This window comes from Mesoplodon mirus, assembly GCF_964341445.2.
Source record: "Mesoplodon mirus genome assembly, chromosome: 7".
Taxonomy (NCBI): Eukaryota; Metazoa; Chordata; class Mammalia; order Artiodactyla; family Ziphiidae; genus Mesoplodon; species Mesoplodon mirus.
The window spans coordinates 38,568,232-38,588,499 of NC_138983.1; the positions used below are offsets into that span (position 1 = coordinate 38,568,232).

The window sequence follows — 20,268 nt, forward strand, 5'->3', positions numbered from 1 at the left end:
AGTCTAAAATACAATGGAAACTGTGAAACATTAAATATCTATCTTTTCATCAAATCTCAGAATACTAGAACTGAAGAATATCCTCCAAATTAGAAAGATGTAGCTTGGAGACCAAAATATATACCAACTTAAATAGAAGATGGCAAGCAGGCATACCAGAAGAGTTTATTAGCCAAATATGTGAATAACTGCAAGATTTTAGATTAAATCATGTATTGAAGGACAGTTGGCAATGTCTGGAATTCAGCATTGGCTTTGTGAGAAAGCTCCAGAGAAAATACCTACAATGCTCTTCACAAACCAGAGCTAGACATGGGTTGAATGGTTTGCTCTTGTAGGAAATTTCTTACGTTTTTAGGCATATACATTCCTTATGCGAAGACATTTCTCACCAACTCACCACACTGGGACAGTGCCTTGCACATAATATATTTCCAATGGATTTATTAATGAGCAGTAGTGATGACATATAGCTTATATATCTGAGCACTCTATAATGCTAACTGGCTAACAGGCATTCTACCATCCTTGGTTAGATGCACAGTAGGTCATTTTTACAGATCTTAATTTGCCATTTGTTGTTAAGTGTAGACCTCAAAGAAATGCTAGCAGATCCCACAACTTAGAAGAAATAATTATTGCCTTTAAAACAATGTAATTATCCTTCAATAAAATATCCCTTACCATTTGGCTATTCAGTTTCTAAAATCCTATCATTGGTCTGGCATTAGCCTTCAGATGTAAGAAGGATTCAAGTTCTAATGAGACTTAGAACATCAGTGAATAGTTAGAACAGTCAAACTGTCTATTCACAAACATAAACATTTAATAATCCTCTGAAGTCCCACTTCCTTTGTGGTTATGTAGTACACAATATCTGTCTGATTTTAAAAAAGGAAAAAAAAGTCTGTTCTAACAAAACCCTTAATGGAACTGACACGATGGTGAGTGTGGAGGCCAAAATAAATACAACATTTATGAGTGAAAAGTTAGTAACAGGTTTAAGGCCAACAAAATAAAAACATTTGAAAAATATGGAATAAATATTATTTATCAACATTGATAATTAAATACCAGCTCTATACTATTGTTTTTACGATATTCTGAAGAATAAACTTCTAAGAAAGTCTCTGACTTCATTATGACACATAAATATCCACATATCAGAACATGATGTAATTTTCTAGATGAGTAAAGATACTGATTTTGAAGATAATCACTAACTTTATTTTTAATATCTAATATTACCTAATAATTAACAGCATGTTAATACAAAACTGACTTTTTTTTTTTGCGGTACGCGGGCCTCTCACTGTTGTGGCCTCTCCCGCTGAGGAGCACAGGCTCCAGACGCGCAGGCCCAGTGGCTGTGGCTCATGGACCCAGCTGCTCCGCGGCACGTGGGATCCTCCCGGACCAGGGCACGAACCCGTGTCCCCTGCATCGGCAGGCGGACTCTCAACCACTGCGCCACCAGGGAAGCCCCCAAAACTGACTTTTAATTCTAGTTTCAAATATAAAACTCTTAAAAATATTCAAACATGATGTTTTGAATAGTTTTTCTCAGGCTGCTGAATATAAAAATATACCTTTTTTTATCTTCTGGAGCACTTTGGCACTCTCTTACTTTTAATAGTTCTCTGTGCAACTGCAATCGTTCCATTTCTATAATTCTCAAGAGATCATCACGTGATTGTAACTCACTTTTCACCTCTGAGAGTTCTGCTTCCATGGCCTAAATAAAAACATCAAAAAATTTCAATCCTCACATTTGGATATCATGATGTATAATACTTTAAAAAATATTTAACATCTATGAAGCAGCCTAATTTCAAATGAACGGATATATAATACTTTGCTGGCTCTGTCTTACAGAATTTCATTCATTTATTCAACAAATATTTACTGAGCTCTTACTCTATGCTCAGCACTGAGGATACAGACACAGGATCTGTCCTTATGAGCTTACAGTCTAGTGATAGAGACAAAGAAGCATCCAAATATGGCCATACTGTATGAAAGAGGGAAATATAAAAGTATGAATAAAATATCAATGCATAAAATTTGAATTAATGCAAATAATTCCTAATTTAAATAAGATAATAGCCAAGAAAAATCTAATTTCAAAGCTGGCCAACAAAGTGAATTATAAACCACGGTTTATGGTTCCACTATTGCCCAACAGTAGCCCTACTTTAGCTGGTAACTAGAAATACCAGCAATCCTGTGAGCCCAGTGTTTTATTTGGCTAATAACAGGGACTTGAGCAAGTTTAGAAGCTGTTGGGAAGGATCCAGTTGGGAGAGAGAAGGGGTAATACTAACAGTGTCAGGTTCCTGAGAAGGTAGGTGGGGTGGGTCCCAAAGCACAAGTGAAAGAATTGCCTAAAGCAAAAAGTCCCTCTGCTCCTGCAGTAGGAAAGAAGGAAGGAAGATGGAATGGAGACACGTATATGCATTTGGAAATGGGGAGCTAGGAGAGGGGCTACCTGTTGGCTTCTATTTTCCTTCTGAAGGAAAAAGGCAATGTCAGGTCAGTGGAAGGAGAGGTGGAGGTGGGGGTAGGGGAGGGATTTTTGAGAATGGAGAAGGTTTGAGATGGCCTTCAACGGGCATGGGAGAGTTAGTTGTTTGGAGCAACACAGTAGGACTCCTGGTAGTGTTGATACTCATTTGAGGTTTGTGTCCACGACCTGTTGAGTGATTTTCTCCAGCAGAACTTGGCTGTTCTCTGGGAGACAGGAATGGAAGAGTCCTTTCATATCAACAGGTCTCCTCCACTCAATTACACAGAGAAATGAATATTTATTCATGTAATTAATATTAAATACATATTAATATATTTGATGACCCAAGTCATCAAATCCATCGCCATTTTTATAGATGAGGAAATTGAGGGCCAGACTTGGTCCAAAGTTACATAGCTCATAAGTGGCAGATTCTGGAATGGAAAAATCCAGATCTTTTGTCTACTAGTCCAGTTAGAACATTCAAGATGCAAAAATAATTGTTTCATGCAAAATAAGTAAAACAGACCTGTAGCTTATTGGTAAAGATGGGGGGTGGGTGTTGTTCTGAGGGCACTGCTAATAAAGGCTGTAAAAAAACCACTGTTGATATTTTCAAAAAATCATTTGTTCAATAATGCTTTATATATCAATAATAGATTAATTCAAATATAATCCATATACCATAAAATTCACCCATTTAAAGTGTACAGTTCGGTGGATTTGAGTATATTCATAAAGTTGTGCAAGCATCACCACTATCTAATTCCAGAACATTTTCATCACTCTTAAAATAAACCACATACCCATTAGCAACCACTCCTCATTTTCCCTTCCTTCCAACCCCTGGCAACCACTACCATATGTTGTGTCTCTACGGAATTACCTATTCTGCACAATTCATACAAAAGGAATCATACGACATGTGGCCTTTGTGACTGGTTTCTTTCTCTGGGCATAATGCTTCCAAGGTTCATCCATGTTGTAGCATGTATCAGTACTTCATTCCTTTTTATTAATAATATTTAATTGTATAGATATACCACTTTATTTATTCATCAATTGATGAACGTTTGGGTATTTCCTTTTTTTTAGCTATTATGAATAATGCTGTTATGAAATTCATGTATAAGCTTTGATGTGGACATACATTTTCTTATTCATTAATTCTTATGCAAAAATCCACAGCTTAGAATTATAATCATGTAGACAGTATAGGACATATGGGTTCCCAGATAAACTTTCTTTCTTTTTTTACCAAAGTCTTAAATATAATGTATTATTTTCCAGGAGACCTAGAGACCTGGGTTCAGTAAAAGACCTAGCTGCAATACTTTAGCCCCAGAAATTCCTGGCTGATTTGGAAATAAGAATGAAAATATATTCAAATAGGTGACTTAACAGACTTGTTTGGATAAAGTCCTTGTCTCAAACAGTGGGGATTTTTCAGATGAGGTTAAAATTCCAAAATAAACAAAAGAAATGTGAAACAATAGATTAGCAAATAGAAAGACAAATTAACTTGATGTGAATGTCATCGATTACTTTACCCAATTGAGGAAGGCACTCTCCCGGCTCCCTGCATTGCAGATTTACTACCAGGGAGAAATCTAACATGAATCTGCATGTAGAAGAGTGGACCTGCCTTCACTTGGGGAAGGGGGTGGGTACAAAAGGGCTCTAACTCCAGTACAATGAAATGTAGTGTCACCATGGAATTCTGTAAAATGTGATAATAATGGAGTCTACTTGTGTACTGTCATTAGAAAATAATACCTAAAAGAGTGACATTTGGGGCTTCCCTGGTGGCACAGTGGTTGAGAGTCTGCCTGCCGATGCAGGGGACACGTGTTCGTGCCCCAGTCCGGGAAGATTCCCCACATGTCGCGGAGCGGCTGGGCCCATGAGCCATGGCCGCTGAGCCTGCGCGTCCGGAGCCTGTGCTCCGCAACGAGAGAGGCCATAACAGTGAGAGGCCCGCATACCGCAAAAAAAAAAAAAAAAAAAAAAAAAAGAGTGACATTTGGAGATATCATTAAGGGAAAAAAAAGCTTATTTGTGATCTAGCTGCAGAGGTAGAAGAATTTATGTTAGAATTGAAACTTTTACAATAATAATGATTTGACAGGTTTTTCTAACATGAAGGAATATGTGAAAGTTTTTAATTATAATTGACATTATGTAAAATTGACTAGAAAGTGCAAAAAAAGCTTTGTTGATATTGATAAATTGAGTTGTTTTTTGACTTGTGTAATATCCCTTTGAATTCAATGTTAATAATACTGAGTTGACACAAGAATTGGTGATTTAACTTAGATTAGGTGATTTAAAATTAGCATGCTTTTGTATAAAAGTCAAATCAATTATTTGTCAGTGTGGATGCAAATATTCAGGAAAATGATTCTTTGGTACTTGATTCAGTTACTGGAACACTTTCAAGTTTGTTTGGAACAACTTGGGTATGTAAATCTCTACTTTTTTAACTGTAACTTTTATGAAATCTTAATACAGATTGGGAACTTCCGGTGAATACTAAACATCCAAATTGAGATGTGTAAGTGTAACATACACACCAGATTTTGAAGACTTAGTATGAAAAGAAATGTAAAATATCTCATTAATAATTTTTTACATTGATTATATGTTGAAATGATAACTCTTTGGATATATGTTGTGTTGCATTAAGTTTATTACTATTATATATGAATTTCACCCATTTCATATTACTTCTTTTAATGTGGCTACTAGAAAAGTTTAAATTACATTTGTGGTTTGCATTATATTTCTATTGTACAGTGCTGCTCTAGTACCTTAATGACATATTAACAAGCAAACAAAAAAGGTCCATTTTTTTGGCATAGATATTAGAAAAAATGCAGAACAATTTATTTCTGTCATTAACTGCCAATGGGAAATATTGTACATTTTCAAAATGTGAGTAGTGCAGCACAGTAAATAAACATATGCAATGGAATTAATAGCTATGCTGACACATTTCAAGGTTGTGGAAAGACAAGTGAGAAGATGTGATTCGTGTGAAAATTCAGATGCAGCTGGCATTAAAGAGTGTTGTAAACTAAAGAGAATTTTATATACAATAAGTGACAGTAATTCAGACTGAAATGGTTGTCTTTTTAAATTCATGTGCAAGACGTGGAACACCATCATATGACAGTTTTGCAAAAAGAGAAGAGAAACTTCTTTCTAAGTACATGCACTGGTTACAGTGATTATTCACTTCTAATTATTCCCATTTGGTAAAATATAAATTTTGTAAAACAAGTTTGAGGCCCTTCTGTTTAGTTAGAAATTTGCTTAATGGTTTGAGAGAAGCAGTGATTTTGAACCCTCAATCAGTTATCAAACAGTAAATAATTGATAATTATTCTAAAACAAAAGAATGAAACATAAGTAAAATTTGGAAGTAAAACAGGGAAAAGGCCAAACAAAAGCATCATTTTGAGCATTTTTTTCTAGTTGCATCAAAATTAATTAGTGTTTTCCTAGAAGTAGAAATCTTAGCTTTTAGATACCTTGAAGTTTTTGAAGCAAATTACTTCTCAAAAATCTTGTCATTAGAACTATAATATATCTTTTGTGTGTGTGTGAAACATACTCCAGAATAATTAGATTTTTTTTCTACAAGTGAATCCTTGTGATCCTGGTGCAGCCTCTAGCAGTATAAAGACAGCTGCAAAATGTAAATTTAAGTCATCTTTAAATCAGGGCCAGAGGTGTGACCAGTGGCCCCTGTCCAGGGGGATGAAGGGGAAGCAGCCCCTGGGAGGAAGGGGAGCCTGTCAGAACCAGCAGTCACGCAAACCCAGCTCCACCAGGACTGGTGGGCTGACGGCGAGCTAAACACTAGAAAGCACCTGGACAAGCTCCAGAGAAGAAGAGGAGGGGCTCGTCTCATTTACATTCTAGTGAATCCAGAGAAAACATCATCAATAACTTTTCTGTTTCTAGAAGATGTATGACTTTCTCAGTGTTTAGCATTTGTGGTTTAGCTTGGTTTGTGTACATCTGCTTTCTCATTTGTATTGGAATAACACCCCCTCCCCAAACAAAGCTGGAGTTTGGGGTGGGAAGCTGTATGTCTCTTAGAAATGCCACAGGATAGGAGAAGCTGGGAGCCTGTGCTCTGTCCCCTTGCCAATGTGGGGACAGGGGAACACAGAAGATAGATGCTGGCAGAGAAAGAAGTGAAAGGATGAATCCCCCACGTAATCCCACATACAATGTGGCAGAAGGAGGGAAGGAGAAGTCGGCCCAACACTAAGAAATGACCCTGGGAAGAAGAGCCTGAGGTAGAATATCTTAGAGATATGGGAGTCTGCTCAGGCAGTGGCCTGGGAAGGTGACCTCAGCCTGAGGAGGGAGTAGAGTGGGACTAAGAAATGGGCCAACTGACACAGAGGAATCAGTAGAAAGAGGCTGAATGTTTGCTGGTGGGAGATAAGACCTAGAATGGGAGAGAAAACCACAGAATGTCTCAAGTAACTGGGAGAGCCATGAATAAGAAATACATATTTAGTCGAGAAATTGGTAATGATCAATTTTGATGAATGCTGCATAACCTTCTTAGCTGTTCCAAGAGAGAGACAAAAAAAGATTTTTGAGTTAAGAAAAAAATTAATCCTTGGAAAAACCATCCATCACATCTATCAAGGTGGAGTTACCTCCTATTTGGTAAACGATTATGATAAGGTTAATGGTGATAAATCATAGGGAGTGACCCTAATGACTCTCAGGGAGGTGATTACATTGTCAAACCCTTAATAATTTCCTGGGTCTCCAGCCCAGGATTCCTGAGAGGCAAAGAGGCACAGCGTCAGAGAGAATGAACACTGGGGACAGAGGGTGTGGTGTGGCTAAAGGGCCATGGTTTTTAGGAAGAGAGGTCTGTGAGAGAGCACTGTTCTACTGCACTGGTAATATTTATTATTACATCGCTGCAGAACCCGAGTGCACCTAGTGGGGAAAAGTACCCATGGGATTACTGAATTTACTCATCAAGTAAGAATTACTTATTAAGAGGATATATGAGCTGAATTTACATATGTAATAAAAAAAATTAGCTGTCTAATCCATACACCTGTTGAGTCATCATTTGTACAACTCATGGGCTGTAACAGTTGAAAAAGAAATAAATCTTTACCTGGCACTGTCTTTGGTACATTTTTAGTTCTTGTAAGAGCTTCTGATTTTCATATTGTAACTTATTCCTGCTTAACTCTATTTCACTCACAGCTGATTTTAATTTTTCAATAACAAAGTCATCTCTTTCATTGGTTTCACAACTGGTATCTGGTTCCCATATCCAAGGAATTTCAGAGCTGCTGCCTTCTATGCCCTGTTTTTTACTATTTAGTGGAGTTTGGTAACTTTGCTCCTGTTTCTGAGAAATATGAAAATTGTGTCAGTTAAGTGAAGAATATCGTATTTAAGCTTACATAAAGTTCAAGAATGATAGAAAAGAATTAGTAAAAACATCTTTAAATATATTATTAGATAATGAAGCTTTGTCCTTCATAATTCAGTCTTGTGTTTATTCTAAAACCTCAATTTCAGGTGGCATAAAGAGAAAATATATCTGTATAACCTCAGAGCAAAGATGCAGAGTAGAGTAGACGGCTTTTGCTAGGGAATTCTTATTCAGCAAAAAAGAAAATATAGAAGATATGAAAAAAAGCATGGATTCAATTACATAATAGTTGAAAATGTCTCTATGACAAAAAATAAACAAAATAAAACAAAATATCTGGATTGTACAAAAAAGTTGTCAACATGTATAACAAGGGTGATTTCCGATGTACAAAAACTTCTACACATCAATAAAAAAAGACAAACAACACAAAAGAAAAGTGGGCAAAGTTTATGCACAGACAATTCACAGAAGAGGAAATGAAAAAGGCTGAGAAACACAAGAAGAGATGCTCAACCTTACAAGTAGTCAGAGAAACGTAAAGCAAATGAAGTCAAGGCTACTATTAGTCCATCAAGTTAGTAAAAATCAAAAGACAGATAGTCCATGTTGGTGAGAGTAGGAGTAGTCTTGTTGCCTGTTCATGAATTATAAATTACTATCATTTTTAAGAAAGTAATCTGCTAATATTTATTAAAAATTTGAATGAACATACCCTTTGGCTCAGCGATCATTTCTAGGATTTTTATTTAACAAAAGGAAAGTATTCATATTTAAAGATGTACACACAAGGGTATTTGTTACACTACTGTAATAGCAGAAAATTGGAAACAACCTGAGTGTTAGTTAATAAGGAAATGATTGAAAGAATTATGGTACATCTATGATATACTATGGTATATATGATATATATACACTATATACTTTGAAATATTTTAATTAAGTAGTGACTCAAAAGGCTATTCATGGCTTATTAAGTAAAAAAGCAAAATTTACAAAAGAAAAATATACAATTTCCACACAAGCATATACTTACATATTTGTACAAACAAAAGAAAATGTATGTGAAGATAAACACCTAATTGTTAACAATGCTTATATTAAATGGATAAGAATGGAATAGAGGATGAGGCTATCAGTTTTACATCACATTATTTTGTATTGTTGAATTCAGGGAACATGTATAACACATAATTCAAGTAACTTAAAGAAAGAATGAAAAATAAGTATATATCAAACAAAAATGTTTCTTACCAGCATTAATAAAAATTCCAAATTCCTTAGGTAAGCCTTTAAGGCTTATTACAATCTAATATCCAACTCGCCAGCCTTCCCTCCCGCCTACTGCCCCTTCACCTCCCACATGGACTTCCAGCCAATTGGCCCACTTTCCATTCCCTGAATTTGCCTTTTGCTCTCTTGCCTCAGTGACTTTGCTTATGTTATTTCCACCACCTGGAATACATTCTCTTGTCTCAAAATATAGCCATTCTTCTTCTAGGCCCAGGCCTAGTCCCATCCCTGCTGGAGGATGTTTCCTGACTATCTCAGTCCAAAGTTTTCTCTTACTCCTTCGACCTCCAAAAGGATTTGTATCCTTTTCATTCACTTGTCATTAATTATCTGTAAACCTGTACATGTATTATCTGTGTCTAGGCTGTAAGGTTCTAGAGTGCCAGGACAAAGCAATCTTAAGACTTTCTAAATGACTTGCTGATAGGCATGCAAAAACATGTTATTTAATGACGTAATACAATGGAGACTTTTAATAGCACCACCTTCTGAGACATACAGACTAAAGTCACCATTACAGATATTTCACACACTTGTAACTCTATCCAGTGTTGGACCTACTCTGGTTATTTTCCCTTAGTTGGCATTTGTATCTGTAGAAGGATTACATGCTGAATGGTAAAGAGAGTAATAGTATTTAACCTCTAATTTATTCTGATTTAGAGGATAGTATTAGATAATGTACCTGAAATTGATTACACTTATCAGTTAATACTTTTTGTTGAGCATCTAAAGAAACCAGATGAGTCTGATATAGTATCTCCTGCTTGTCCCATTCTCTTGACTTTGCTCTAAATTCCTTTAAAAAGTGGAGAGAGAAATATAAATTGAAAAAATTATTCATTTTAAAGCACAATGAACAGGGCTTCTTTCATTTGTACATCTTTCTTCTGAGAAAAAAAGTAAATCCATTCTTTCCCCATTAGGAAAACAAAAAAGTATCAAATCACTCATCTTGTATTTACTAATAGATATATCTTCTAATTTTTGCTAGGAAAGTATGGAATTGAATCAGCTATTTTATTTTTATTTTTAATTTTTATTAGAGTATAGTTCCTTTACTGCATCTTTTTAAAAATAAGGATTTTGTTTGTTAAAAATGTAAAAATTTTTTATAACAAATGCTGATAACAAATAGCGGACTTTCAAACAATTTTTTGCATCAACCAGTACTTCCTTTCTATTTCCTGAGCTGACACCAGAAGTTTTTTTCCCTTCTTTCATTCTTTACACTCAGTCACCAAACCTTCTCCCTTGTTTTTGAGGGGGTGGGGCTTGGACTGATTTAGTGACTTTGTTCCCTCTGGCTTTCAAAGCTGTTATCCCAGGTGAAGCCAAGATTGACCCATTCTTGAGAACAGACAGAACAACCATCTCAGGCCTCCTTTAGGCAGTACCAACTGGGCTAAGCTGGGGAAGAAGTGGTAGAACTACTTGATACAGCATGCTCTCAGTTCTTCACCGTTTTGCTCAAGTAGTGTCTTCATGGAGCCTGGTTATCTGTTCACAAATTTATAAGAGGAAAGAATGTGGCTTTGGGAATCCCAAAGAAAACTTCACTGCTTCTCAATTTTTGCCTAGGGCTGGCCATCATATCTCATCTTTCTGTCCAGGCTGTAAGCAACTTAAGGGTAAGGACTATGTATTTCATTACTTTTGTATTGCTCACAGTGCATGGCAAAGTGCCAGGCACCACTTACATGAATGTACAAACAAAAGCATGGTATTAATATTTCCAAAAATGTAAACATTTCTCACTAAATTTTGCAAAGAAAACAATGTGGTTGGAAACAAACTCTATAGCTACTAAGTCCATAGCAATATATTACTGAATGTAGATACATGGCATGAATGCATTGATGTTTCCAATTATCAACTCAGGAGTATTAATTGTAGTATTAGTAGTGTTAGTGTCCAGCAGGTACTGTGGAGAGAGGAGAATTTGGAAATATTTCATGATTAAAAGAAACAAATTTTTGAAAGAAAAAATCAATTTATATATAAAATAAAGTAGGGAAATGTACATGTAAATAATTTTACAGTATTAGTACAATAATAGTGCCACATAAAAGCCATGCAGATGATGCCATGATTATCTTAGCCACCCCCAACAATATGTCAATTGGGAAAGAGTTCATTTGGCTAGAGAGATTGGTGATGTTTTGAAGATGGCTGAAATGACCGGATTGGCTAGCTGGAAAATAAATATACTAATTTAGAGAATGAAAGCTACATCTTGCTTAAAATGAGAATATGGCATTTCATATTTTCTATAGGGAAATGATTTTAAGGAATATTTGGGGAAATCTTCATTTTATAAATCCAAAAGTCCCAAAATAATCAGTGGAAGAAGGCTATAAATTGGGAGGCTTTTATAGTGATTAAAGGTGACCTGAAATTGAGTGGTGGTAATAAAGATGGAGAAATATAGAAAGACCCTGTTTTAAATATATAATAATACCCTGATAAATAGACCATATTTATTAAGATAAATGGAGACAGTTCAGTTAAAGTTATTGACTTTGATTCTGACATTTGACAATTTAAAATTAGGTACATGAAAACAAGGTCTTCAGAAATAGTGACAAATTTACAAAACTTGGTACACTTCAAATCAGTACAAGGTGGATTAAAAAATTGCTGTTTAATTTAGAAAGGAGTTTTTGGAGTCAGAAGTCAAAATGTGGGCAAGGTTGACTTGCACAGTTCATATCTTTCAATGATATTAATACTTAACACCCAACAATCTCAATCTTGACAATAAATATTTCCCAGCATGCTTTAGGAGGAGGCAGGAACATCAGCCTCACTTCCTTACAAATTCTACAACAGGTAGAAATGAGGCCAAGAATGAGGCCAAACAAGGCTAAAAATGTGTGTTACAAACATATAGACTGGTCCTTATAACAGTCCTGGCTTCCTTGGTCTTACAGATGTATTGGTTTCAAGATCAGCAAGCAAGCAAGCACAATATCTCCAGCAGTCATGAGGCCATGCAAAGACAGAGAAAGCTTTATAAGGATTTTGTAGAGACTGGAGGTGTCGGCCCAGGGTCCAGTTCCAGAGGCTCTGTACACTTGCCTAAACCTCCAGAGTAAGTTTTCCGCAGCTAGAAACCTTTTCTGGGTCTTTAAGTTTGAGAGTGGATCAGAGGCATTACAATCAAAGTTTCTAGCAGAAGCTATATTATTATATATATATTTTTTAATCCCTCTACTAAATCTTGAGAGGTAGAATGACCATTTCGTTAGTGATTACTGTATGTCAGGGACTCTACAAACCTCCACTTGCAAGATAGTTTTAACTTTCTAGTATGAAAATTTTCATACTTACATAAAAGTAGAGAGTAAAACAAACTCCCATATACCCTTCACCCAGCTTAACTACTGTCAACTCAGTCCATCTATATTTCATCTATTGCTTCACCCTTTCTTGTTGGAGAATTTTAAGGCAACTTCCAGACTTCATGTATTTTTTACCCCCAAATGCTTGAGTGTGCATCTAAACACACATATATTTTTTTCTTCCATCACCACAATGTCACTTATATTTTTAGCCCCATTTATTGGTGAAAATTGTAATCTCTGTGAAGTTAACAGCTTGTCTAAAGGTCACAGGGCAAATAAACGAGTCAGTCAGGTCCTATTTTAAGTTGTAAACTGTCAGGTTCTTCCACTATAGCAAGCTGCGTCCCATTGCTCGATCACTGTACCAGTGTATAAATGTTTGTCCCCAAGGAGAAACATGCTTAGATGTAGACTAAAACTGGAATAGCCCATCTCCTACACATTAATTTTTCAGATGCCTCTAAGCAAAAACAGGTACACGAAGCATTTCTGTAATAAAATAGATTAAACTGTTTCTACATAGTGTGCTTAAAAATTTTTGTATAAGTACAGACATATCAAGTCATACTTTGCTACTAATTTCCACTATAATTTCATGAGATACATTTTATATAAATATTTAGCTCCCTAAATGTAAAATGTATACACACAAAGTACTTAACTTAAGGCTTTTTCTTTGTCCAAACAATTTACATGAATGTAATTCTCCCACTAATCCCCATGAGAAGTCAATCAAATGGAACATCAGTGACTTAACCGCATTTTCAGTGAAAGCTCGTGTATACTACGTCGCAATCTTTGGGCATCTTCTGTGAGACCAGAATGTTTCAGAAGCCAGTCGAGTTACACCATTGCAAGAGCCAGGGACTTATACACAGTGCATTTTCCTAGAGGGTCAAACTTACTTAGTGGTAGTAATTTTGTATTTAAAAGAATGTACAATTATTATTCAGTACAATATAAAATTTGCAGGAATTTAAAAACTAAAACCAAAGACTTCCAACAAAGTTCTTGCAGTAGTCTGGTTTTAGGACTGTGATTCCAGATTTTTTTTTTTTCCTGCTCTTAAAAATATTTTGGAGGAAAAGTTTGAGAAGGACTTAATTGAAGAGTCATGATAAAGATGAAGAAGTATGAAACAGGGCAAGGACAATTAGACAGGAGAAAAGACAGAGATAAGAGGCATTAGACAAAGGAAAGGGGCAAATCTGGGCTGGAATATGAGAGTAAGAGAAAGGAACAGATCAAAGATTCCTAAGAGGCTTCTACGTGGGTGACTGGGAAGTACAGAACCATTACCTATTAACAAAGTAGAAGAAACTGAAATCATTGGCTGACAGTGGGAGAAGCTGGGGTTTAAGGCTTGAGAACAGTGAAAAAAAAATGACTGGGATAACATGATAGGGGTCAACTTGAGGTCAATTAAAAAACAATGATTGAGCAGCACTGGGAATTTAGCTAAGGTTAGAGAACAGGAATTCATGCTAGAATCTATTTGCTGTTATGTGACCAGTAGCAGGAATGCTCAAGGGCACAGGGAAGAAAAATAGCTGGTTTATTTTTTCCAAGGTTGGAAAGTTAAGGGGATTAAAATAAGTGTATCTATGACATAGTAAACCTTTATAGGGACTGAGATTTTAGAAGTTCCGGGTAACATGGGGTAGCTATATTGGAGTGGCACTACCTCTTCAAAGAAAAGATGCTGAAACTTCAAGCTCTGTTCTGAAAACTGCTATGAGGCTTCATTGGGATTTAAGTACCTAATAGTTAAACAGCCATTAAAAGATTTACTAGACACTCACTTTAAGTGACCCCAGGGATGTCCTTCAGTTTCACTCAACATCTGCAGTTCCTTTGAACTTTTTTTTTTTTGCTCTCCAAAAATGCTGATATACATAAAAGATGTATAAATTGAAGTGATGTTTTAATTCACTAAGTGCCTGAAGGGAAGGTGCACTAAGAAAATATATTCAATGAGAAGTTGATTTCTAATGGAGTTTGTTACCACAGCGGTACATGTCATTGTGTACACTAGAGACAAATAGCCCTCAACAGCAACAACAAAAACCAATCTCAATACACAGGGAGAAACTAAGAAAATATAGCTCACCTCTGATTTCTGGTTCAAATTGCTCAGTTCAAAGGGTATTTCTTCTTTGATATGTGGTACTTCTTTTTGTCGAAATTTATTTTGTTCCATCTGGTGTAATCTCAGCTTTTCAAAGCTATTAGTTAGTTTGGAGAACTGTAAATAATACAGAATGATAACATTTTACTATTGGTTATTCCTAACTCGATTTCACGATAGTTCTTTTCTTGTGTATCTCTTTCAAAATTTAAGTCACGATTAGGAAATGCAGTAAGGCTTAAATGTTCCAATTAGTGAAGATAGAACCAGTTATTAAAACTAAATTATTGAAGCTGAACGCAATTCAGCTTTCGTGTAAATTTGGAACTTCATTAACTGCACAGTTAAACAGCGATTCACTTGATAAAATGTTTTGTTCAGTTTTGTCTTAACCATATATAGCAAGGCTCAAAATTTAAAACAACAAAGTTTTTTTCTTACTTTTATTTAGTGACATCTTGTGTTGACGATTTTAATTTCATTAAGTCAGTCTATAAAATAACCAACTTATACTCCATTTAAGAAAACTGAGGACTTAATTTAAAAGATATAAACAACATACACTTATTCATGTTGATATAAGTTTAAATAAAATTAAATATCAAGCTTGATATAATCTTTTTCTTACCAGTAATTCTTGTTATAACTTAGACTCTGTATTATTTTTTTTCTTGCTTCTACCTTCAAGTAATTGATTATAAGTGTCATGGTCTATCAACATCTGTGAGGAAATTTCTAAATAACTTAACAAATTATTTTGTTTTTATTTTTTATCTTGAAATAAGTATAGATTCAGAGGAAGTTGCAAAGGTATTACAGAGAGGTTCTGCGTCCTCTTCACCCAGTTTCCCCAAATATTTACATCTTATTGAACTATATAGTACAGTATCAAACCCAGGAAATTGATGTCACTACAATATATGCATGAGTGTATCAATAGTTCATTCCTTTTTATTGCTCAGTATTATTCCATGGTATGGATGTAACCACAGTTTGTTTGACCATTCACATATTGAGACATTTTTGGTTGCTCCCAGTTTTTGACTATTATAAGTAAAGCTGTGAACAATTGTGTCTACTTTATCTGACAGTAATGTAGTCATTGCTGCTTCCTTTTTCCTTCTCACATTGTTTTTAAAATTGATATATAATTCACCGACTATAAACTTCACACTTTAGAGTATATACTTCATTGGTTTCTAGTATATTCGTAGTTGTATAACCATCACACTATCTAATTTCAGAATATTTTCATCACCTCCATTAGAAACCCTATATCTATTAACAGTGACTACACATTTCCTCCTTCCCCAAGGCCTGGCAACAACTAATCTACTTTCTGTTTCTATAGATTTGCCTATTCTGATCATTTCATATTAATGGAGTCATACAACATGTAGTCTTTTGTGTCTGGTTTCTTTCACTTAGCATAATGTTTTCAAGGTTCATCCATGTTGTAGCATGCATCAATATTTCATTCCTTTTAATGGCTGAATAATATTTCATTGCATGGATATACCACATTTTGTTTATCCATTCATCAATTGATGGACATTTGGATTGTTTCCACTTTTTGGATATTATGGAAAAATGCTGCTATGAACATTTGTGTACAAGTTTTTATGTGGATATATGTTTTTATTTCTCTTGGGTTTATACCTAGGAGTAGAATAGCTGGGTCATATGGAAACTCTAAGTTTAACTTTTTAAGGAACTGCCAACAGTTTTCCAAAGTGGCTGTACCACTTTTCATTTCCAGTGGTAATGTACAGGGTTCCAATTTCTCCATATCCTCACCAACATTTGCTGTTATCTATCATTTGGTTATAGCCATTAGCAGGTGTGAAGGGGTATCTCATTATGGTTTTGATTTGCATTTCCCTAATGACTAATGATGTTCAGCACTTTTTCATGTGCTTATTGGTCATTTATATATCTCCTTTGGAGAAATGCCTATTTATATCTATGCCCATTTTAAAATTTGGTCTTCTGTCTTTTTATTGTTGACTAGTAAGAGTTTTTTCTTTTTAATTCTGGACACTAGTCCCTTATCAAATATATGATTTGCAAATGTTTTCTCCCATTTTGTCAGTTGTCTTTTCACTTTCTTTTGGTGTGCTTTGAAGCACAAAGGTTTTTAAAATTTTCATGAAATCAAGTTTACCTAATTTTTCTTGTGCTTTTGGTGCCAAATCTAAGAAACTACTGCCTAATCCAAAATCATGAGGATTTACTCCAATATTTTCTTCTAAGAGTTTTACAGATTTAGTTTTTATATTTAGGTCTTTGATCAATTTTGAGTTAATTTTTGTCTATGGTAAGGGTTGAACTTAATTCTTTTTCATGTGGATATCCAGTTGTCCTGTCACTGTTGAAAAGACTATTCTTTCTCCATTGAATTATTTTGGCACCACTTCTGCTTTCTTTTGATTAATATTTGTAGGGTATATATTTTTCTATATTTTTTTTTCTATTTTTTACTTTCAATTTACATATGTAGTTATATTTGAAGTGAGTTTCTGGAACACAACATATAGTTTGGTCATTTTAAAAATTTACTCTGTAAATCTCTATCTTTTAACACGTGTATTTAGACCATTTTCATTTAATGTAATTATTATTATGCTAGGGTTTAAGCCTGACATTTTTTGTTTTCTGTTTGTTGTCCAGTTTTTGGTTTCTCTGTTTTAGTTTTCCTGACTTCCTCTGGGTTCTTTGAACATTTTTTAGAATTCCATTTTGATTTATCTATAATATTTTTGAATGTATTTCTTCATATAGCATTTTTAGTTATTGCTCTAGGTGTAATATTATAGATGCATAGCTTATTACAATCTACTGGTGTCAACATTTTACCAGTTCAAGTGAAGTGCAGCATCTTAGTTCTCTTTATGTCCCTTTGCCATGACCCATTTCTAACATTATTGTCTTTAAGAAATTTCTCAATATACATTAAGAATCACTTTAGACACTGTTATAATTTTTGCTTCAGCTGTCAAACAATTTATCAATAGAAAACTCAAGAGAAGTAAAGTCTGTTGCATTTACCCATGTTTTCACTTTTTCCAATTTTTTTCTTCCTTCCTGATGTCTCAAAAGTCTTTATCATTTCCTTTCTACCAAGAGAACTTCCTTTAGCTATTCTTTTAGGTCAGATCTATTACTGACAAAATCTCTTAGTTTTCCTTCATTTGAGAATTTCTCAATTTCCTCTTGATTCTTAAGGACATTTTCTCTGAACATGGAATTCTGGGTTGACATTTTTTCTCTTTCAGCAATTGAAAAACATTCCACTTCCTTCTGGCCTCCATGGTCTCTGATAAGAAATCCATTATCTGAATTGGTTTTTCTATATAGGCAAAGTGTTATTTCTCTCTTCCTGTTTCCAAGACTTTGTCTTAGTTTTCAGAACTTTGACCATGATGTGTCTTGGTGTAGATTTGTTTGGATTTATCATATTTGAGTGTCACACAGCCTCTTGAATCTGTAGATTTACATCTTTTGCCAGGTTTTGAAACTTTTCAGTCATTACTTCTTTGAATACTTTTTCAGCCCTACCCTTTTTTATCCTCTTTTCTGGGACTCTGATGATACAATTTTTCAACCTTTTGTAATAATACTACAGGTCCTTGAGGTTCATTTTCTTTTAGTCTGTTTTCTCTCTGTTGTTCAGATTGGGTAATTTCTATTTTGCTATGTTCAAGTTCACTGATTATGTCCTCTGTCCTCTCCATTCTGCTTTTGAGCCTATCCATTGAATTTTTTTAGTTTGGTTACTGTATTTTTCAGTTATAAAATATCTAACTGTTTGCTCTTTAGTTTTCTTTGCTAAAACGTTCTAATTTAATTTGTTTCACGGATGTTTGTAATTGCTCATTGAAGCATTTTTATAACAGCTGCTTTCAACTCCTTGTCAGATAATTCTAACACTTATATCAACTCAGTGTTGGTGTCTCTTGATTGCCTATTCTCATTCAAGTTGAGATCTTCCTTGTCTTCGGTGTGATGAGCGATTTTTTAACTGAGGCCATTTTTGGGTATTGTGTTACATGACTCTGGATTTTATTTAAATATTGTGTTTTAGCAGTACTTTTTCTGACAACATCCTAGTAGGGAAAAATAGAATGCTGCCTCATTGCTGTCAGGTGGCAGGGAAAGTCCAGGTCTTAACTTGGCCTCAGCTGGTAACTGGGAGGAGGTGTTCCTAATTACTGCTGAGTGGGAGTAAGAGTTCAGGCTCCCCACATTTTTCACTGACACCACTTTGATTGGAGGGGCATAAGTGCCTTGTTACTGCTTCTCACATGGCCTTCAATGATGCTGTAGTGAGGGGAGTAGCCCTGTTGCTATGGAGAGGTGGTGAATGTCCTGACTCCTCATTAGGCTTCCTCGGATACCATTCCAGAGAAGAGGAGGAGGGCTGCCTCATCACCACCAGATGGGCAGAGAAGTCCAGGCTCTCCACATGGTCTCCACTGACACCATTGGCTGGGGAGGGCCTTGTTGACACTCAGTGGTGATGAAACTCCTGGATTTCCACTCAGTCTTTTCTGACTCCATCCAGGTTGGGGCCTGGGCTACCTCATTATAGATGGTAAGGGTGGAACCGAGGCAGTCCACTCAGTCTCTGCTGGTGAAGTGTGTTTGCAGCCATAGTCTTATTCTGTGGCCTTTGGCTACAGTCAAGCAGTTATAATCTAACAGTGTTTAATCTTGGTAGGTTGTCTTTTCTTCTGGTTTTTCACTTGTAGGGAGCAGGCTTTCCTTGGGGCTCTTTTTGTTTGATTGTGCCCACTGGAGTGTCTGGGTTGCTGGCTTCTCTGTTATCCAGTCTGGGATATAAGAGGTAAAAAGAAATTCCAGGAACTCAGCACCATGTTGTTCCTTGGGTCCCAAGGTCCTAGTTGGTCTGTCTTTCCTCTCCACTTTTTGGAGTCTTCTTATTGTTTTATAAATAATGCCCAGGATTTCTAGTTCCATTTAGCAGGAAGAATAGGGGAAAGTATATTGACTCCACCTTTCCAGAAGTAGAAATCTCAAATATATATATAATTATAGTTTTATAATGGTTAGAAGGAAAAGAAAACACCCCATTTTATACAAGGAAGCAATTTCTACAAGAAAGTTTTGACAGAGTTGAGTTTTTTAAGGCAGAGTGTGGTAAAATGTACCCTTAAGATATTTTAGGAAAATAAGGTTGTAAAGAAATGAGGAATTTCAAAGAAAGAAGCAGTAGAGTGAGCCAGCAGCAACAAAAGCATGTTTGCCACAAGATATCATTTTCTGGTTAGAAAATGACATATTACTAGTTATTATGCAAACCAAGTCAAATACATAGTACTTTTCTTTTTCTTTTTCCCTCCTTTCCCCTTCCTTCTCTTCTGCCTTCCCCTCGTAACTCTCTCCCTTCCTTTTTTTAACCAGAGAAGAAAAGAGAGGCAGAAAACTGCAGCGGAAGCATATAGCTGTTCTCTCAACAACAATGTAGTGTTTCTAAAGTGTATTCCATGAAACACTTGTTTATGGTGTTTACACTGTAGCTGTGCTATGGTGTTAGTTGGTTTTA

At 35.4% G+C, this 20,268-nt stretch overlaps 1 protein-coding gene across 1 annotated transcript in view; it reads right to left on the bottom strand.

Moving 5' to 3' along the window:
• Positions 1–20,268, bottom strand: part of DEUP1 (deuterosome assembly protein 1) — a 222,413-nt gene that overhangs the window by 48,129 nt on the left and 154,016 nt on the right. Inside the window, exons 11-14 of the mRNA XM_082628463.1 lie at positions 14,685–14,819; positions 9,913–10,026; positions 7,668–7,907; positions 1,590–1,735 (exon numbers count right to left, since the gene is read on the bottom strand). Of these exons, the coding sequence (XP_082484589.1) occupies positions 1,590–1,735; positions 7,668–7,907; positions 9,913–10,026; positions 14,685–14,819 (635 nt within the window). The remainder of the gene's footprint in view (positions 1–1,589; positions 1,736–7,667; positions 7,908–9,912; positions 10,027–14,684; positions 14,820–20,268) is intronic.